This window comes from Sturnira hondurensis, unplaced genomic scaffold (assembly GCF_014824575.4).
Source record: "Sturnira hondurensis isolate 20B ecotype Veracruz unplaced genomic scaffold, ASM1482457v3 Scaffold0009906, whole genome shotgun sequence".
Lineage (NCBI taxonomy): Eukaryota > Metazoa > Chordata > Mammalia > Chiroptera > Phyllostomidae > Sturnira > Sturnira hondurensis.
This window is the reverse complement of record NW_028082537.1, coordinates 2071202-2092641: the sequence shown is the minus strand read 5'-3', so window position 1 is coordinate 2092641 and position 21440 is coordinate 2071202. Positions and strand designations below refer to the sequence as shown.

At 39.8% G+C, this 21440-nt stretch overlaps 1 protein-coding gene across 1 annotated transcript in view; it reads right to left on the bottom strand.

The window, feature by feature from the left end:
* Nucleotides 1-15906, bottom strand: part of SPAG6 (sperm associated antigen 6) — a 60710-nt gene extending 44804 nt beyond the window's left edge. The window contains 3 exon segments of the mRNA XM_042053991.1: nucleotides 11600-11846; nucleotides 11938-12422; nucleotides 15901-15906. Coding sequence (XP_041909925.1) covers nucleotides 11600-11846; nucleotides 11938-12422; nucleotides 15901-15906 — 738 coding nt within the window.
* Nucleotides 15907-21440: the final 5534 nt, after the last annotated feature.

Below are 21440 nucleotides of genomic sequence, written 5' to 3'. Positions count from 1 at the left end.
CTCAGGCTTTAAAGAACACAGAAAAGGCAACTCAGGATAAGTAACATCTAAGTTTATATCTGAAGGCTTCTGAGCAGATTGCCTGCTAACAAACTGGAGTAGAGAGGTAAATAGATTGGAGAGTATTCCAACGAAAAGGAACTATGTCGTTCAGAACCAAAACCAGTTTGATATATTGACAAAACTGAGAATGCAGTATGACTAAAGTGCAAGAGGGGAGAGAGAATGTTCAAGAAAGAAGGCTAAGAAATGGACAGAAACAAAAATCCTGGAGGGTCCAATAAAGTATTTTTAAGTATTTCGGGGGGGTTAAAAAGATTTTTACAATGTATTTTTTGAGAGACAGGGGGCAGGGAAGAAAGAGAAAGAAGTATCCATGTGTGGTTGCCTCTCGCACACCCCCTACTGGGGACCTGGCCCGCAACCCAGGCGTATCCCCCAATGTTGAATCAAACCAGCAACTGTTGGGTTTGCAGGCTGGCACTCAATCCACTGAGCCACAGCATCCAGTGCAAGTATTTTAAATTGTATCTGACCATTAATGTCAGTACTGTGACACAATCAAATGTGTACTTTGTAAAGGATCACTCTGATTACACATGTGAGAAAAGATGAAAATAGACAAGTCTGAACACAGGAAAACCACTCAGGTTTCTGGTTTGGACAAGGGATGCATGATTGTGGCAGATTGTTGAAGAATCTGATATAACTTCAGATCAGCCTGAAATGTCAAGTGGAGGAGTGACATGGAAAGAGATAAAGCTAGGGAGTTTGGTTGGGACCAGATCAGATTTAGCAATAGGTCAAATTAAGATTTTTGTGGTGTTATTCTAATGAAATGGGAAGCTTTATTGTTTACATTACTTACACTCAGGGAAACAAATGAAAATGAAAACTGAGTAATTTCCAGGTCCATAAAGTATGGCTGAGCAGGCTGTGTACTGCATAAATCCAGGGGATGCCACTTATATAGATTATGATATAAATGGTACTCTCAAAGTTGTGCAAAACACAGCAGCCATTATTGCCAAAGCATGTTATGTGGTTGTCTAGTTTGTTTTATAGAAAAGAAAATGTCTTATCTTTGAAAAATGTCTTATCTCCATAGTAAAATAATAAACATCTCTAGAGTGGAGATTGATTTATACTTCTCTTTTGTTTTTCAAAGTACCTAGCACAGTTCTGAATATAAAGGTTCTGGCAGAAGTAAAGCTTGCTTGAGTGGCTGGTAGGATACATGAATGTCTGACACGATGTGGACAGCAATTTGAACATTTCATCTAAAATGTCATACAGTGTGCTTGAGATTGATATTGTTATGTTGCATAATTACATGCTTATGATTTTGTAATTAAAGATTTTGTGACTAAAAATGGGCGTTATCTGTGCCAGACATTGCACAACTAACTCTTCTTGAAAAACTTGTACTCTTGGCTCTAGAAACCACCACTAACATTGATTTTACTACTCTAAGCACTATATGTTCTCCTATCAAAGAGTTTAACCAATTACACTCATCCTTTAATAGATTTAATTTTTTATTTCTTTAATAAGATATTACATTTATATGGTTATACTTTTACTGAAGCAAGTTTTGTGACACTGATAAATTTTCGGACTGGTTCTCATTTTGCTTCACTGCTCATATCTTATTTGAAAATATTTAAGTGTTCCTCCTTTGCTTTTCTTTAAGAATAAGAATTTTCAGGACCTGATTTGGTTTCTTCCAGCCTCTATAGTTATGTACTTCAGGCCACTGTTCCTGCACTTGATTAAGAAATTATAAATTTGCCCTGGCTGACGTGGCTCAGTTGACTGAGCACCAGCCTGTGAACCAAAGGGTCGCCAGTTCAATTCCTGGTCAGGGCACATGCCTGGGTTTCAGGCCAGGTCCCTTGCAGGGGGTGCACTCAAGTGAACCACACATTAATGTTTCCCTCCCTCTCTCCCTCCCATCCTCTCTGTCTAAAAATAAATAAATAAAATCTTTTTAAAAATCATAAATTTTGGTATCATATGTCTAGTTCTGTTTTCTGTGAAATGCTCTTTCACTCTCATAACTATCCAGTGAATTACGATTTTATTTTTAAGTATATTTGATTGATTATGCTGTTACAGTTGTCCCAATTTTTCCCTTTCCCCTCCTCCACCTGGTACTTGCCTTCCCCCCAGCAATTCCTTCCCCTTAGTTTATATCCATATGTCATACATGTAAGTTCTTTGGCTTTCCCATTTCCTATACTATTCTTAATATCCCCCTGTCTATTTATTACCTACAAATTATGCTTCTTAATCTCTGTACCTTTCCCCCATTCTTTCCCTTATCCCTGTCCACTGATAACCCTCCAAGTGATCTCCATATCTATGATTTTGTTACTGTTCTAGCTGTTTGCTTATTTTCTGTTTTTGTTTTTTAGATTCAGTTGTTGATAATTGTGTTTATTGTCATTTTAGTGTTCATAGTTTTGATCTTCTTTTTCTTGTATTAATCCCTTTAAAACTTCATATAATAAGGGCTTGGTGATGATGAACTCCTTTAACTTTACCTTGCCTGGGAAGCACTTTTTCTGCCCTTCAATTGTACATGATAGCTTTCCTGGGTAGACTAGTATCGGTTATAGGTCCTTGCTTTCAATCACTTCGAATACTTCTTGCCAGTCCCTTCTAGCCTGCAAAGTTTCTTTAGAGAAATCAGCTGACAGTCTTATGGGAACTCTTCTGTAAGTTTCTACTTGCTTTTCAATTACTGCTTTTAAGATTCTCTCTTTACTTTTAACCTTTGGTATTTTAAATATGATGTTTACTGATGTGGTCCTCTTTGGGTACAACCTGTTTGGGATTCTCTGTGCTTCCTAGACTTGTTAATCTATTTCCTTCACCAAATTAGGGAAGTTTTCTCCCATCATTTTTTCAAATAAGTTTTCAATTTGTTGCTCTTCCTCTTCTTCTTCTAGCATGTCTGTTTCAGATGTTGGCCCTTTTTGGAGATGTCCCAGAGTCTTTTTATACTCACTTCTTTTTTTTTTTTAATTCTTATTTCTTCTGGTCTGTTCTGGCTGACTGTTTATTTCCTCCTCTTGTTCCAAATTGCTGATGTAATTCTAAGTTTCCTCCCCTCCACTGTTGGTTCCCTTCATTTTAACTTTTTTATTTAACTTAATGTAGCCTTTATTTCTTTTCTTATGCTTTTGCTGTACTCATTAAGTCCCCTGAGCATTTTTATCACCAGTGTTTTGATCTCTGCATCTGATAGGTTGGCAATTTCCATTTTCTGGGGTTTTATACTGTTCTTTCATTTGGGCCCTATTTCTTTGTTTCCTCAATTTGGCAGCCTACCTGTGTTTGTTTCTGTGTATTAGGTAGAGCTTCTTTGACTCCTGTCTTAGCACACCTGTTAAGTTGTATGGGGTGGAGCCCTAGGTATTTCTTAGGGTGGGGCAAACCACTTCATCACTTCATGGCTCTGTATGTTGGGGAGGAGTTAGAGAGGAAACAATGCCACTGCCTGGCTGCTAGTGGCTTGCTTAGCACTTTCCCTGTTTCCAATCATGGACCTACTTCCTGAATGTGACTGGTGGCCCTCTAGCTTCCACCCTGGCATTAGTTCCCAGAGTGGGTGGGTTTGCATAAGTTCTAGGACTATGTGGGCCCTTTAAACAGACTCTCCTGTGAGACCTTCAGTTTCTTCCACCACCCCAACCCCCACTGGTTTTTACAGCTATAAGTTATAAGGCTTTAATTTTCTGGCACTGGAACCCTGGGCTGCACAGTCTGGCCTGGGGCTAGAATCACTTGTTCCCCAGTTACCCTTCCCAATTTTTATCCACCACTTGTGAATATTGGACCACCCATTTCTCCAGCCACCACCCCCACCTTGCCACCACCATACCATATCCTCTCCACCCTTGCTCCTCATCTCTGCCCTTCCTACCCATCTGGATGAATATGGCCTCTTTAAATCCTTGGTTTTAAATCGAACTTCCATACAGTTCGATTTTCTGGTAGTTCTGGGTGTTTTTTGTTTTGAAGTCAGTTGTGATCCTTCTTGTGGTTGTACAAGCATGTGAAGCGTGTCTACCTATGCCTCCATCTTGACCGATAGTCTCTCAATTATGTGTTTAAATGTTATATCCCTTACAATACACAAAGAGTCTTATAATTGATTTACAGGGTCAGAATGAATTACAAAATATATGTATAGTCTTTTTACATTATGATAAAAATTCATGTTTTCTCCTTTGAAAATTATTCTCATTATAGTTAATACTATAGTTAGTATCTTCTGAATTTTGTTTGGTGATTCACTATTAACTCAATTTTTATGAGTTAAGGGCTATCACATCTGATATGTCACTTTTGGGTGGGGAGAGGTGGGAGGAACAGGGGCCTGAGACCACTGACTCACTGAACAAGCTAGCAACTCTTCTAAGAGGGCAAGGAAGCAGAGTATACAGTTATTTACTAATTTAATGATATATAGCATGTACCACTTACCAGTTAAAACTGGCCTATTGCCAGGTTTAGAGTGCATAACAAAGGGTAAACCTGCTGGATTGACATTATTCTACACCAACATTACTGTCGCTGTCATTATTACTTTATTAAATTGAAATTCCATTCATTTTTGCAGTATGTCTGACTCTCCACTATGTCACAGCCATCACTGTCTATATATGTGAGATTTGAATTGAATGAGCATGTAGAAGACACAAGTTATGGCAAGTTCAGTTTATGCATACTTTAGATAAAATGATTGAAACTTACATGTTTACAATTACATAAAAAATATAATCTTTAACTCTAATTTTGAAATGAATATGTAAGTTCCACATATCTAAACCTTTATTCCCAGCTAAGGTATCCTTCCTAGGCTCCAGAGCCCTATATATCCAAATAGTTTAACATAGTCACTACCCTACAGCTCTCTCAGACACACTACCACCCCAACACTGTTAGAGTGAAATCACCATTGCCTCTGCCTTTTGTACCCTCTTTCTCCATTAATGAATGACGTTAATGTGCCTATACAACCAAAAGCCTGGGATTCATCTTAAATTCATTTCTCCTTGCCTGCCCCTTCTACTAAGTTGTAAGTCTTGCATATCTCGTATCCAGTGTGAGTGGTGCAGCAAAAATGGATACCTGGTCTTCCTGATCCTTTTTTTAGCCCTTCTAATTTGTTCTCTACTAGGAAAATCATCTTTCTAAAACACAAAATGGATCCCAATGTTCCTCTAATTAAAACTCTTCAATGACTTTCTATCAATTTCAGGACAAATCCAAACTTCAGAAGAGGTTCTTCATAATTAGGTTTGTTTTCCTCTCTAGACAATGACTTTTCTCTCCTTTGTCTTATTACTCCCAAGAAGCTCCAGCTATACCTAAATATTGTCTTTTCTATCAAGTATATACCACATTTTTTCTTGTCTCTGTGCCTTTCCACATAATTTCCCTCTTCCTGAATGCAGTTTCTCCTTCCCCCCTTCATCTGGCTAACTCCTAGGAATGCCTCCTGGAAATCTCCTATAAACAGCACCCTTCACTCCCAAAGCCTGAGTTAAGTACCTTCCATATGTGCTCCATATGTCTATCTTTACACACTTATCAAGCAGTATTTTATTTATTTATCTATCTCTCCATTAGCAAATAAGCCCCTTAAGGGCTTTCTATTTTTGTATGATCACCATCTCAGCATTCATCTGGCATGTGGACACTCAATAAATGTTTATTGAATGATGAATGAACAAATGGTGAAAATGAATATACAGGACAGTTCTGAAAGGACTGTCTGCTCCAAGAGCTTTCATGAGTGATATTTGAAGGGGAAAATTTTGGAAGGTAGTTAGTTCAAAAACATATCTTCAGATAGAATTAATTTTTATTTTATTTATACTCTACCTAAATTCTCTATAGATAATTTACTCTAAAATACATGTATACAAAGATAATCATTAAGAGCCATGTAAAGAAGACATGGATTGACAATTTTATTAGAAATATAGGTTAGGGATAGTTGCTTCAGTTGAGGTATGAACAAAACACAGAGTTTTATGTTAGCAAAAGTAAAAAGGGAAATGCTTCATGAAATAAAATAAAGTAGGAGCATTTCTTTTTGGAAAATTCCATACCAGGGGTTAGTTTGACGTGTAATAGTTAAGACAGTTAAATTGAAGAGTGTATGTGTCTTTATATTAAAAACATTTAATAACAAAATGGACAATATCTTAAATGGCAGATTTAAAGAAACTATGGGAAATTGTCTATTTTTAAAATAAACCCTTGATTTAAAAATTAAATAGAAGGCATAATATTAGACTAACTCTACAAAGACATTTTTGTGGAAAACTAATATAATCTAGTAAATTACATAATTTAATAGTGATTCTGACTTGACACAGAGACAGAATATATGGAAAAGTAGAAATCACTTCCTTAGGAGACACATGCACACATACACACAAAAACAAATGTTATTGATTCAACCTAGAGTTTTAACAGAACTTAAATAATAACAAATCTTTTAAATGAGCTACCCTAATGATAGAGAGCATGGGGGCAAATAGCAAAACCAAATCATTACACACTTTGAAAATTAGGGAAGTCTGACTTGTGTTCTGATGGGCCAGCCCATGCACTGCAAGGCCAGGCCAAATTTTTTCTCAAGGGGTGGCCCTGGATTTCTCCTAGGGTTAGTACATCCACTTCAATAGAAATCCCAAAGTTCTGCCCCTAAAAAACATGGGAGAAAAATCCTTCATATAAAGTATGGTCAAATCAGAAACAAAGGGAAATGTTAAGTATACATTCAATTAACCAACATTTATCCAGTGCCTCCCCCTTCATTGTGCTCTGCCTCATGAGTTATCAAAAAGCCCAGGAGAAAAGGCAATCAATCACAGGGCCACAGGCCCTGATGAAGCCTCCTCTGCACCTTCCCTGATCCCAGCAGGGTCTCAGTCCGGCAACTCTCTGAAGTACTCTCTTGGGTCTCAGTTCCCAGTGGATTACACACTTTTCCTCAGGTGCTTCAAACGAGATTCTGGTTTGATACGGCCACAAGGTCCTCTAGAGCTCTGAGGCCAGTTTAACCCTAATACAAGTCCTTCTCCCTCAAACCTCCAGGTATTTATTAAAGTTGGTCCTCTGCATCTGGCCTCCATTCAAGTTCTTATAATGGTCCTCAAGGAAACCTCAAAAGGCAATTATACACACAATTACTAGACAGCCTTGGTATCCAAAGGCCTAAACAGACAACTTGTTTCAACAGTTAACACTGAGGTTTATTAGGAATCCCTAGAACCATTTAGAAATAGTTTATTAATTCCTACAAGCAGAAAGAGCACAAGGTCAGGCAGCAATTAAGAAACAGGTCTTAGTCCCACTTTGGCCACTAATTCACTCTGATGAGAGTAATTATTCAACCTTGTTGGGCTTAAGTATCCACACTGTAGAAGATCACCACTCTACCTACCTCAGCTGTTACAAAAACCTGATTTTTAAGAGATGTGAAAACGCAAATATAATTACTTCTTCATTCTATTTAAACATGTTAAATATCTACTTTATGCTAAGCATTATGCTAGGCATGGAATTCACAGTGGAGAAAACAGAAACTAAATCATTGCAATTAGAATAAGTGTTATGAAAGAGAAATATTAGAAGCAAGAAAAGCATAAATCAGGAGGCTTAACTTACTATGAAGGCCCAAGGAAGTTTTCCCTGAGAAATCAATATCTAAACAGAGCCATAAAGAATGAGTATAAATTAATTAGGCAAAGGAGTATAGGAAAGGTTCTAGTCATAGGAGCAAAGGCCATAAAGAAACATTAAAAATGTAAAGTGGAATTTAAAACTATTTAAATAACCTTTCAAAAACATTTAACATGTAACATTTAAATCTAGCCCACACCATTTGCCATTTCTAAGCCCCACTCTCATAGGATGATTGATAGCTTGGGGTTTTTTTCCCCTAATCATCCAGTTTTTCCTAAGAAAACAATGAGACGCAACCCTCACTATATTATTTTCTATTTATGTACCAATGCTTATATAACAAAATAAATAAATGTTCATGTAGGAACAGTGGTTTAGAACACAGTAAATGTCAGAATAATCTGGTTTTTAGGACATATTATTCGAGGCTACATTTTTAGAATTTTTATACTTCTCTAGAATAGTTTCCACTTTAACATATGTGAAAAAAACCTCTATCCCTATCTTTAAAAAAAAAGTCAGTGCTTTGATTTATCATATATTTACAATTATGATTTCTTTTATATTGACAAAATGCAGCAAGTTTAAATAGCATAATTCATTAGGTCTTTTGAAGTTGCTCCACTAATTATCTTTATCCTATTGAACAGTAGTTTTTGTAAGAGAATTGTGATACATTTTTACCTACCACACATGTTTTAAATACATCATAAATGCTTACCACAGGCTTTTCATTCTCATAGCAAATTGAAGGGCTATGAGTGGATTAATCTGAAGATCTTAACCCTGCCCCAGACACATGTAATTTAAAATCATTTTCTGCCAACATATATTACTCATTTTCTTGAGTTCTGAACCCATTAAATTGACTCAACTTGCAAACCAGCTTCATACAGATGCATATTTAAAGTGTTACGCAAACTACTTTATTCTACTCTTCTGAAAATATATATACCTACTGATTTGCCAATGTCCACTGTTTTACTATAGGTTACATGTAACATATTACAAGGTATTATTTTAAACTTTACCACCACTTTACTTATAAAAATATCTGCTTCAGAGAAGTTTATTTTTATTTAGTTAAGCAGTTTAAAAATAATTTACTTGGAACTTTTATTAGCTTATTTCAAAAGACCTCTTAAACAACATAAGAGTGGCCTGGTATTCTAATATGTTGTTAAACATAATTCTTATATTTTATAACTAAACAGCCACCTTAACTTACTCCAATTCTACAACTGGTAGAAGTAGCAATCTATATTTCTACTACTACAGGCTTTATTCAAAGAGGAAAAGTATCAAAATTCATTTTTAAATACTTGCAAGATGTAATGGTTCAAACGAGCAGGGTTTGATGGTACATAAAGAAACTTTTCACAACCAATAAACTTTCTAATGTTTTCATGTATGCTCTTTTTATTTAGAAGAAATAAAATCTCAATGAGAAAAAAGAACCCTAGGTTATAGACATACTGCACAGTCTTTCTAGAACCAAGGTTGATTAGAAATCAAACTTAGTTTTGTCCAAATACTCTGAAGAATATATCTGACAACACTTGGCTTGCTTTAGTAATTACTTTGGACATATTTAATAAGACAAATTCTGTCATTAACTGAGTAGCACATCAAAAACACAATGAAAAAGAGCAGAGATTTAAAATGAAATAAAACTCCATTGATGATTTTCACCTTTAAAGTCCTTTCACAGTGAATGAATTCAAGAATTCTTAACAAGTGAACTACTGATTTATCATGATGCTTATATAAAATGGTTTTCACATCATCTTGGATGTGATACGTATTTATTTAAATAGTTTATTAGAAAAGAGTGAGTAAAAACCTTCCCATGTATGCAGAAACTATGTCAAAGTCAGGAATAAAACGCACTGGTATCTTCAGCAACCAAAATAAAGTCATATGTCTGAAAAAACAAAGCTTGCTGAGAACATATAATTGGTGCACACATACAGTGACTTCTTCAAAAGTATTTTTAAATCCAGGTTTTTAAAAGAATAAACCACTTAAATATTTAAATTAATAAACGAAACATTTTTATAACAAACCTTACAGGTTATTTTTAATTAAAAATATACTAGAATATTTATGATCTGTCTCTATTTAAAATAACTAAACGGGTACTTAAATTAAATCTAGCTAACGTGAAACATGTTAAAATAAAATTCTCAGGAAGGAAAAACTCTTATTAGTGTTCCATCAAGATATTAGTCAAGTGTACACAACTTTAAAATATTAAGGTATATATTTTTTGTATTCCATTCTTTCATACACCAGACCATAAGTGGAAATAGTTGGCTATTTAAAATTTCATATATAAGTCACTTATTTTGGTGATCACTTAGCCTAAAAGTTTGGATTGATTAAATTCCATAATATATTCTACATTGTGCATTTATGGGAAGAGAAAACTTACTACTATTATACTAAACATGGTAGTCTGTGTCTTAAGTGTTATCTATACTTCCATATTTCAGCATCAAATTTTTAATGGCAATCATTTTACCCTTTAAATTGTTTTTTAGTTTAGCTGTATATTGCCCAAAAAGTAAATATGTGTAAATTGCAAATTTTCATTTACAAAGGCGATTGAGTAGGACTGAAAAAGGAAAGAATAATCTAAAAAATAAGTGCATTTTAAAAATGTAATCTAATCTAATCATCTTTGGTTAGTCCGTATACATGAAAATTCGTGTATCCAGCACCGCTCTGAGTACTTTGAGGAGCATGTCTGCACACCATACATGCAGAAGAAAGTACTGGTTTTCACACGAAACAACTGTAGAACAAAAGGTTACCAACTCTGAAATGACAAAATGCTTTAAATGGAAAGAAATTCGTGGTTGCCCAGGGTTAGACACAAGAGGGAGATGGGTGTGAATATAAAAGGGCAATATAAGGGGCCATCCGTGTGGTGATGAAAGAGTTTTGTATCTTAACTATGGTGGTGATGGATACACACAGGATAAAACTGTAGAGCGCGCACACACACATACAATTAAAACTGGGGAAACCTAAATTAAATCAATGAATTATCAATGTGAACATCCTACTTGTGATACCATACTACAGTTTTGAAGTATACAGGATCATCTATTATTTCTTACAACTACATGTGAATTTACAACTATCCCTAAATAAAAAGTTTTTAAGTGATTATAAAATACACTTGCTGTTCTAAATACATCTCCTGACTCCAAATAAAAACATACAAGGAATAAACACCAAAATCCCCCCCAGTGACCAAAAAATATAAAAAGTATATATCATTTAGGTATATTAGTAATTCCCCTGAGGGTTGGGGAACAGAGTAAATATTATGTCTAAATATTCTTGCCCTGCCAATATGTTCTTAATTTTCTTTTAATTCCATGTTACTTTAAATGAGTTTTAAAGATCATATCCTATAAATTGAAGGTTTTTCATGGTAGTGATAAAATGTTATCTTACTTTGAGTTCAGATTGTGGATGGAATCATGCTTAATGAGGGAGAGACTGAGAAAAAGAGGAGGGAGGGAGAGAGGAGGAGAAAAGAGTAGAGCAAAGAGCTGTTTTATCTTATCTCTTTGGTAACAGATAACAAGCACTTCACACGCGCGCACACAACTCTCCTCTGTAGTCTGAGTTCGGGCTGAGAGGTGAAAAGAGAACACCATAAGGATTTCTCAAACTTGGGTCTTTACCGACTTTAAATCTCCTGGAAAATATTCAAGCACATCATTGCTCTTTCACTAATGCAAAAGAAGAAATAATGTGTCAACCACTCTGGAATTCCTTTGGTGTAAAGAAGTGGAAGGTGATCAAAGAGAGGGTGACATGCACCGGCACCCAGATAAAACGGGTCTGATTAGGGTAGATCCCCATTCACGTAAAATGACTTCCAGGCAATTTCTTTGGCTCTGACTTCCAACTTGACACTTGGCTGGTAGCGGTAAAGATGGAAATAGGGACGTTGGGCCTCGCGCACACACGTCTGTAAGCTTCGCCCTCTCGGCCTCACCTCCAAAGCGCCGCGGGAGCGCCTGAAAGCTTGTACAGCCTCCGCGGTGAATCGGAAGGGTTTAGGGGCGCCGTCCTCGGGTCTTCCAATTTCCTCCTCCCCAAAACTCAGCCAGCTGGGGATGGGGTGGGAAGGAGGCCCAGGGAAGGAGAGGGCTGGGGCGGGCCCGGGAGTTCGGGTCAGGGAGAGGCAGGGGAGGCGGCGACCGCGAGGCGGGTCCGGGGACTCGGGGACTGCGGACTCGGGGCGCCGCGCGAGTTAGGGGCGCCAGGCGGCACAGCCCCGCGGGAGCGCGGCTAGGCGAGCAACGGAGACGGATCGCCCGCCTGGCGCAGGGTCTCCCTGTTCTGAGGTCTGGTCGCCGGCTCTGCCGGGTCCGCGCGACCTGAGTCCTCCGGCCCCCGCCGCCGGCCGTCGGGGCGCCCGCCCCAGCGCCGGTCCAGCAGCACGGGCTTCGGACGCGGGGCGCCCGCCGCTCTCCACCCGCGCGGCCCGTCCGTCCGCGAGCGGACGGGGCGACCGAGGCGGCGACTCGGACGCGAGCGGGTCCTCTCTGTGGACACGCGTCTCCCGGTGAACCCACCGGAACCGGAACGCGGCCGTCGGGCTGCGACTGACAGTCCGGGGAGAGGTCACGGCCGCAAGTTCGCCCGGCGGGCGGCCCCGGGGACTCCGCCCGCGGGGGCGCCCCCTACGGGCCAGGCGCGCGCAGCCGCCGCAGGGGTCGGGCGGGCTTGTGGGTCCCTAACCTGCGGGTAGGGCGTCGCGGGGAACACAGGTTCTTCACGAACTGCCCCAGACCTGTGTGCGGCCGGGCTGCACGCAACTCCTGCAAACGGGGACCCCTCGGGCAGGGAAAACCCGGTGCAAGTGCGGGGAGACCAGGAAACTGGTCAATGGGTCGTCTTGCCTTCGACAGTCAAGAGAAATCTCAGTGTGACATAGTGTAATCTGATAAATATATTATTGTCAATGCAACCTTAAAGCCAAACGCTTTCCCCTTGAGTCCAGCTTTCACATACCTGGCATTTCAGCTTTCAGAATTCCTGCTTCGTCAAGACACGATATTGATACACTGAATTATATTGTGTTGAAAGCATTTAATAAGCACTCCTAGATATCCAAAGAGAAAAGCAGACAGGGAATCAAGGGGATATATGTCCTGTCTTCAGTGACTTTGCCTACTACTTCTAACTTTGTTTTCCTCACTTTTGTGTGACTTTTAAAAAACATATCACTTTTGAAAGTGTAGGCTTATTTTGTTGCTGAATGACATTTCAAAAAAAAAAACAGCCGGGAGAGAATCTTTACCTGGAAAGTCTAATTCAAAATGATGTTAACCAGACTTCCCTAGTTTATGTAACTTTAACTCTTTCCTGGATCTCTTTTAACAAAAATTATATACTTAGTCTATTACTGGTTTCTAGCTTCTCTGAAAAGCTGTAGACCATATGTCTCAATCACAGGTGTCAATCTGAAATGTTTCCCCAGCAGAAACTACAATTTCACCAGGTGCCAAGTGAGAAGATAGCCACCGCTGCTGCTGAATAGTGCCAAGACAGGAAACCTCTTGATATGTCTTCTTCAATAGAAGGGAGCATGCAAACGTGACTGGTTCTTATATTTGGGGTGAGTCCTATGAAATAAACTTGGAGATCTCATTCTGACTCGAGCTCTCTGATGAAATCTTGATATTCTGTGGAGCCCCAAATAGCTGGGGAATGGGCCAGCAATCAGAGAGCGCAGCGTGTTCAGTAAGGCAGGTGCCTGCCTATCTTTGCCCTTCAGTTGAGAGGCCAGTGATACCCACAATCCCTTTACTTAACTCTAAGGCAAAAGTTTCACAATGATCTCCACATTTCCATAGGGAAACAGACCTTTAAAATTAAGGTTGTTGTGTGTGTTTATTTTGAGATGTGGGGAGAAAGAGATTATCTAACAAATAATTAAAATTGCAAAAAACCTTCATTGTAATTTTGTTTTCAGTTCCTTGTTGCATTACGAAAAAAAATCCCCTTAAAACTAAAAGGTTCCATAATTGGTTTCGGTCCTTAAACAATTAAACTCCCAAGTTAGTACAGCTTCCATTTTTAGTAAATGTTGTACTATGTATTTTCTTTTCTTTTACTATGTATTTTCTACCTTAAAAGTATTGAGATTAGAGCTCAGTGGTGAAAGGGTCTAAACCTATAAACCTAAGTCTAGTTAAGGAATGCTACAAAGTTTGAAAACTTAAGTTCAAGTGGTATCTAATTTATTTTTAACTATAGATGCCTGAGAGTCTGTCATTAACAATGTCTATGGATTAAATTGTACTGTTCCTTATAAAACACAATATAGGATTCCTCCTTTATATCTGAAATTGCACATATTAAAGAAACTTGATGCTTCATCCTTAATTCTAGCTTTCTTTTTAGAAGTCTTTGAAATTAAATGGAAAAATATAACATAGAGGATCATAATATAAATATAGTTCGGAATTCAAATAAAATATGGCAAGAGACTATTGTTACTAACAAGAAAGCCAAGCTATATTTTCTAACCCACTTTCCAACTTCCTAACTTCAAAATACCATTCTGTTTTTACAAAGTTAATTGAATGCCCCCATGATCATATACACACTTCTAACAGCTAAGCAGTGAGGAGGGGGGAACTATGTAAAAGGATATTTCAGGGTTTTTTCAAAGTGCTATTTAAAATAACCTAAAGTTTCTAACGTACCAGCTGACTTTAAATACAGATATACAATGTACTTGACACATGAAATAATACATTTGATTCAGAATAAAACATATTCTTTAAAAAACTTGCAAAAATGTTTCCATGACAGATTTGTTTGGAAGACTTTGGCTCTTTTGTAAAAAGCTAACCTTATATAACTTCAAAATCATCTTTGTATTCCTCTCTTTATATAAATGAAACTCCAAAAGACAGTATAAAGTCAGTTGAAAAGTTCTGTTCTGTTTCTCTTTAAAAACCTGCTTTGGAAAGTCAGAAACTCCCATTATTATGGGAATATATCCTACACATGCCTAAAAGAAATTTTGTTAATTTTAACATATACATTTTTTTCCTTAAGCTCCTAGCTGAATTTCAAAAATCAAAGCTTTATATATGGTACTTAGATATTAACATCCACATTTTTAAAATTGCTTTTGAGGTAAATCAAGTGTGCTAGAAGCTTTGCTAGTAACAGAATGTCCCTGTCTTCTAAGACATGAAATCTAGTGGGAGACAGACATGTAAACAAAGTATTAATTCATTTAACAAGCACATCCTGCATCCTGCCCTGTTGTAAGGGCTGTAATTGCTCTAAGCACTGTAAGTGCTTTGGGAACAAACATGAAGGACTTAGGGTAACCTAGGTGAAGAGGTAACACTATCTAAAACATCACTTAAAAAATAAAAGGCTGCTTGTTATTAGGAAAAATAGCTGTTTATCTAGGTATAAAATCTTTTCTCCTTCCCAAAACAATTTAAAAAGTGTTAGTATTTAAACAGGCATTTATTTGGCAATTGCATGTAATTCAAGTTATGAGACCACAATAATTATTTTGTCAACACTAAGTTTTAAATTAATGAAATAACTCCATGTTTACATACTTCAATAAAAAGTAAAGGCATTACATACCCCATAACCAAGTTAGTGGATTCAAACTATCTATAATAAATAAACAAACACATATCTTAAATGTTGTTTTGCCATTCTGTGGGGGAGAAACGCCTTGAGTTTAGGTTTGGGTCTGAGCAGACCAATTTTGCCACCAAGTTTGTCAGCAGAGCAGGAGACTGGCAGACTTTTTGGTCCAGGAGGGGAAGATTAACATTTCCATGCTTGTGTCCTCCCATTCTTTGCTTTTCAAGACTTTTTAAGTCAACTCTTTACATTTTAAACGTTAAAATTTTTACGTTTTGTTGTTGTTGTGTTTAGTATTAAGGTCAATAAAATGTTGACAGTGAACTTAGCTGGCCCCCAAATCCTAAAGATCTTGTCTACTAATTCAGTGGATGCAGAGCTTTTCCACACTCCCAAAGTAAACTGTCATCAGGGGGATTACACACAATAATTTCATGTCCAAAGACAACATATAGCACAAAGTAATTGATACTAAAAACTGATTGATGCTTCTAATGTAGAAGTCTGAAATATGGCATAACATTTTCTGACCTGCATGCTTAAAAATAAAATACTGCTAATTGTGTGTGTGTGTGTGTGTGTGTGTGAATATCATCTTTCTAAAGACTTACATGGGTGTTCTTCAAGAATTGTACCCAAACCCCATATCACCAGGTAGAAATCTCTAACCGCCTTGCCAAACAAGTCAGCCTCTAAACGCCCCCCAAGCCCACCACCCGTTTAAAATCTTGGTGTTGTGGGACTTGAGAAGATGGGTACCCCTTTTTATCAGTACAGGACACAGGAGACTACAATCGGAGGTACCATAGAGTAAAGCAACCCTTGGAACCCCCTCAGGCCCGCATCGGAGCTGTGGTCTGGCTGTTGCAGATTCTGCCCTCCCTGAACCCAGGGTTCTCTGCCAGCGCCGCAAAGCCTGACGCGGGAGGGTCCCCGCGCGGCGCGGCCGCAGGGTTCCGGTTTCGAAGGCGCTGGCGTGGGCAGACACCTGCGCGCAGTGCGGGCAGGGCTGCTGGGGTGTGGGAGGGAGGGAGACACGCCGACCTCCCTGACGTCCACGGCTTTTCCTTTACCCCGAAGTTTCTAGAAGCCCCAAGGAGCACCTCTGCATTCCCCGCACACTCTCTAACGAGGCAGGGCGCAGGTCGCCCGTTGGGGCTGCATCCGGCTGCCTCTCGGGTTAGAACCCCTGCGGCCCCGCGCGCGTCGCTGGGGAGGCCGGGCGGGGAGCGCGGGCGGGAGGAAGGGGCGGCGCGCGGCCCCGGGGCGCGAGTGCGGAAGAGCCGCGCAGGCTCGGCCGCTGGGCCTGCGGCCCGCGGGGCCTCCCGGGACGCTGCGGGCGCGGGCGTGGAGCGGGGGCGGAGGGGGGCGCCCCTCTGGTCAGCGTCCTCGCAGCCCCGCGGGCTGCCGGCCCGGACACCGGGAGGGAAGGCGCCATGGGTCCCACAGAGCCGGCTTCTGCGGGGCGGGCGGCGGGGGTGGAGCGGGGAGGGGAGACGAAGAGGCCTCTGTTCTTTCGCTTTGCTTCCGCGGCCGAGCCTCCAGCAGGAACCTCACCCCGCGCGAGCTTCCGCGGAGACGCGGGGGCCCCGAGCCGGCCCGCGGCGCAGCGGACCCGTGGGCCGGGACTGGGGCGGTCGGCCCGCAGGGGCGAACCCGGAGCCAAGACCCCGAAGCATTGGCGCAGCCAGAAAAACTCGCCACGGCCGGTCGGCCAGGCCTTGCTTCCCGCTGACTTTCTGCCCCGAGGACTTAACAAGGAGAGTCCTATTGGGGGGCGGGGAGCAGGGGAGGGAAGTCTGTGGGGTTTCCGCTCTTCGTCCGGAGTGCGTTTGGGGAACCCTGCGCTACCTTACATCAGCCAGCTAGCTCCCTAGACCTCGCTGCGCAAGCGGAATCCCAGTGGCTGGGTGAAGAGGCAAAAGCTTACTTAAAAAAGAAAAAAAAAGCTGCACCTCACTGCGCATGTGCGAGCCTCAATTTTTTAATTTTTGACGTCATTTCTCTTTATCAAGACCCAAGCCAAATTTTTTGCTCATGCATTACTCTGACGCCTAGGAAATATAGCAAAAGTACAGAAAAACGGTTTTCAATGTTTCTGCTTTCACAAGAATAGCATAGGTTATTTATCCTTTCTGCATATCCCCACAGGAATTATCAGAACGTAGAGAGAGCTACCTAAACGTAGACTAATTGGAAGACATGATGGCACAGCATCAAATTTTTTAAGAGGAGATATTTGCACTACAATTTGCAACTCCTGTCATTTTCCCCTTGATTTAGAGGACACAGCTGAATGCTGCTAAAGCTGGGTTACTTTATTTCATAATCCAACATTACTCCATATTTATTTTTAAAGTGAATAAAGTTTCTTACATGAAAAGCATAAGAAAAGATTAATTGCCACCTATAAGAAAATAGTAACGCCTTTCCCATTAGTAAGGTAGAAAATGAGTTATAAAGAAATGCTCTTTATTCTAGTAGTGTTTTTTCTCTTCCTGGTGAAAAAAATACGTAATTGCTTGTCATTGTAATTATAAGCCAAAGGTAAAGGTCTTGGGGGTTTACAGATACACATTGAACTATACAAATAATGCCAGTATGTTTATGGTCAAATCCCAAAGAAAAACAAACTTACAAACTCTTTGCTTAACTAAGTATACCAAATGGTGATAGTAAAGATATAAACTTCTTTTAGCACAGTTGGATAGAAAAAAACACACATTATTTTTTTAAATGTGATGCTTAATGCTTTTAGATGAATGGCAAATGTTTACGAGTGCTATGAGTAAATGCTATCAATTAACTTTCTGGGAAAGAATATGCCCAGAACCCATTGCGGACCATTATACTAGACTTTTGCACTAGAATGTCTCTAAGTTCAGAGAGCCTATATGAATTGTGTATGTTAAAGTTCATGAAAAGGCACCCCTTAAGTTTATTTTAAAGGTTGCTCTTATTCCATTGTAAACTTACTTTATTGCAGTAAATTTCCTTAAAAGTGTTCCCCAAACTGACAAAAAATAACAGGTGAGTAATTGGAGCAGAATGATCATTTGATATAAGTGAATAAGGTCCACTGAATCTCATAATCTTTTTCTTTAGAAAATGATGGGATAGCTTGAAAACACCCCGAGTGAAAATATTTTAAGAAAATTGTCATGAGGCATATGTAGAAAGAAACAGCTGGTAAACACATTTTCCCAAACTTATTCTAAGTTCTTCAGTTACACTAGAAAACAAACTGTAATGAATCATGTTCAAAGCAAAAACACTATCCTGAGTTAATTACTGATAAATTAATGTTCTGATTCATGAACAGCTAGATGCTTTCTAAACATAATCTCTCCAGTACAACTTATAGTTACATATTTTGGAAGTGTGTTTACTGAACTTTGGAGTTTTGTTCGGGATGTTGGAAAGTAGTAAAAAATTATGCGGTAAAATTCTATAGAAATGTAACCAATTCCAATAAAAGGTCCTCTGTGCGGAAGTACATTATGGATATGATGTGGTTGTCAAACCTAATTGTTTGTTTTTGAGTACTCAGAAGAAATTCTACAGCCTTAGGGATATAGACTCAAAAGCAGCAGCATTTCTGGTTTCAGTTTAAATAAAACAATGAAATCCATCATTCTCACGTCAATAGTGATAATTCACATGAATATGAATGTACTTTGATCTTATTCTTCAATTCATTGAAAGACATAGTTGTAGTGAAAAAGGGAGATAATCTCTTTAACTTGGTCCAAAGCAAGTTGTTGGAGCTTTTCATTCTTGAAAGACCATAGAATGAAACTTTTCACTAAAGCCTTGCTTTCCTATTTTTGAGGTGGTGGTGGGGGTATTTGGGCAAGCTACAGGTCATTATGTTGCCTCCAGGAACCAAGTAGTGCTAACTTACTTTTTTGAAGTAAACTGTCTTATTTAGTAAACTTGACATTTCGTGCAGAGTAAAGGCGAAACCCTTTTATAACATCATACCTAAGAGTCATTTTAGGAGTCATGTTGATTTGAGTTTGCCATCTGATATGATTAAGACATATTAACTACTTTCAGTATGTTTTAAAGGTTATTTAAATTAAATAGGTTATTTCAAGAAACATTGCCTTAGCATATTAGCAATATCCAATACTAGCCCCTTAAATGTTCCTGTTGAACTCTAAAGATAGTTAATGTCATGTCTCTGCTCTATGAAAGTATGAAAGTCATTTTAATATCTCATCTTACTTATGGCTATTCAACCAGTCTTCAGACAGTTTTGGTGGGAAAATAGCAAAGTTACAACTTCTTATTTACAATTTATTATTCTTAGAATTCTGGAAGCACCTGTCAGATATTTTTAGTACAATGTACCATATCTGAAACATAATTAGATAAAAATATGATGAATGAAGATATCTGATTAATGCAACTAGCCTGGCAAATGAGTTCATTAAAGATATCCAAACTTTATAATAGTTATTAGTAAGGTTTTGTTTTTCTAGTAAGGGTTGTTGAATTTCTAGAATCCTCTGGAAATTCAGCAGATATTTGTTGAGTTGTATTAAAAAAAGACTCTGGAGCATACAAAGATAAATAAAACAGATACTTGTCCTCAAGAAGCTTCCTACTTATAAATTTCAGCACACCTGTGATTTACATGAAATTTCAACCCACGAAGAACACTGAACTAAATAACTATTTAAAGCCAGGACAGGTATTAAGAGTGAAGAAATTTAGCAGTTCACATATTTGCTGAGTTATCCTACTCACTAAATAAAAGCTTTCCTGGATACTTTGGAGATTTTTCTTCAATTAAAATCTGTTTAAAATACTAATAAGGTGTTTTAAAAAATAAATCATTGTTCCAGAACCACTGAAAGTTAAAAAGGCAGAAACATTTGTGTGGGTTACTCAGTCATCATCTTTATGCACCAGACCACTCAGTCCACACTGCCAGGGGGTGATGTGGTTCATCAAATGAAATGAACCACTTCTGTATAAACAAGGATAAGTATATGGATATAATGTTTCAGCTAACACGAGTGGTTATATTGTAGATTTCGTGCAAAATATTCGTGGCAGACAAAGATGGAAGACAGTAGCATTTATTTGCCTGTGGCTCTAACCCAGAGGAAAGCCACCATTACCAAGAGCAGACATAATCTTAAGCTTTTCTTTGTGGTGACACTACTAGAAAGAGAGTGGACGTCTGGTCTTGACTTCCTTCTTTACCACCATCCTTATTAATGATGTCAAGAAAGCTTTCTAATGGAGTGACAAAGAATTTCAGTTCGAGGTGTAGACAGGGCACCTGGGGCTGGGACTAAGCAAAGCTCCCCTCTCTCAGGGGCTCAGGTGCCTGTTCAGCGCAGCGGGCGCTGCGGAGTGCGCTCTTAGCTCCCCTATTGTCTGCCGTGGGGGCAGGGCCAAGTCCCGGGAGCTGGCTTTTGAGCGAAGCTGAGGATCCTGACAAAATGAGGACCCGGGGCGGGGACCAGAGATGGCAACTAGGGCCACCCTCAGAGTTGCAAATGCTCTACCCCGAGGTGTGCCGGGAGGCAGCGATACCAGCGGCCGCGGCCCCGGTTGCAAATCGCCGTCGTGTGGTTGCTACTGGCAACCGAGCCTCTGCGGAGCGCGCAGCCACGCAGCCCCTGGAAGGAAGGTGGCGGCGAGGGAAAGCGGCTGCGGCGCGGTCTCGGCGAATCCTCCGCCAGTAGGACTCGCCCTCCCGCCCGCGCTCTGCGGCCCCTTGGGGCCTTGACCACAGCTGTGCCGCACGAAGGGCCAAAGGGCTCCTGGGTTGGAGGTGTCATTGCCTCTGGAGCGTCAAATTACTGGCGCCCTCCGCCAATGCAACATGGCAGCTGGGGCTCCGACACCGGGTTCCTTCAGTCTGCGGGGAAGCCGGGGACTGTGGACGCCCCAAAGCACCCGCCTGCTTCTTTCCAGGCCCGGAGGCTGCCCTGCTCGTGCCTCGAGTGGGAGCCAGGCGGAGCGCTGGGCAGCCTCGCGTGCGAACCCTTCTCACCTTCACCCCTCGGCCCTTTGTTCTCCACTCGGTGGGCTCCTCACACTCGGGGGCT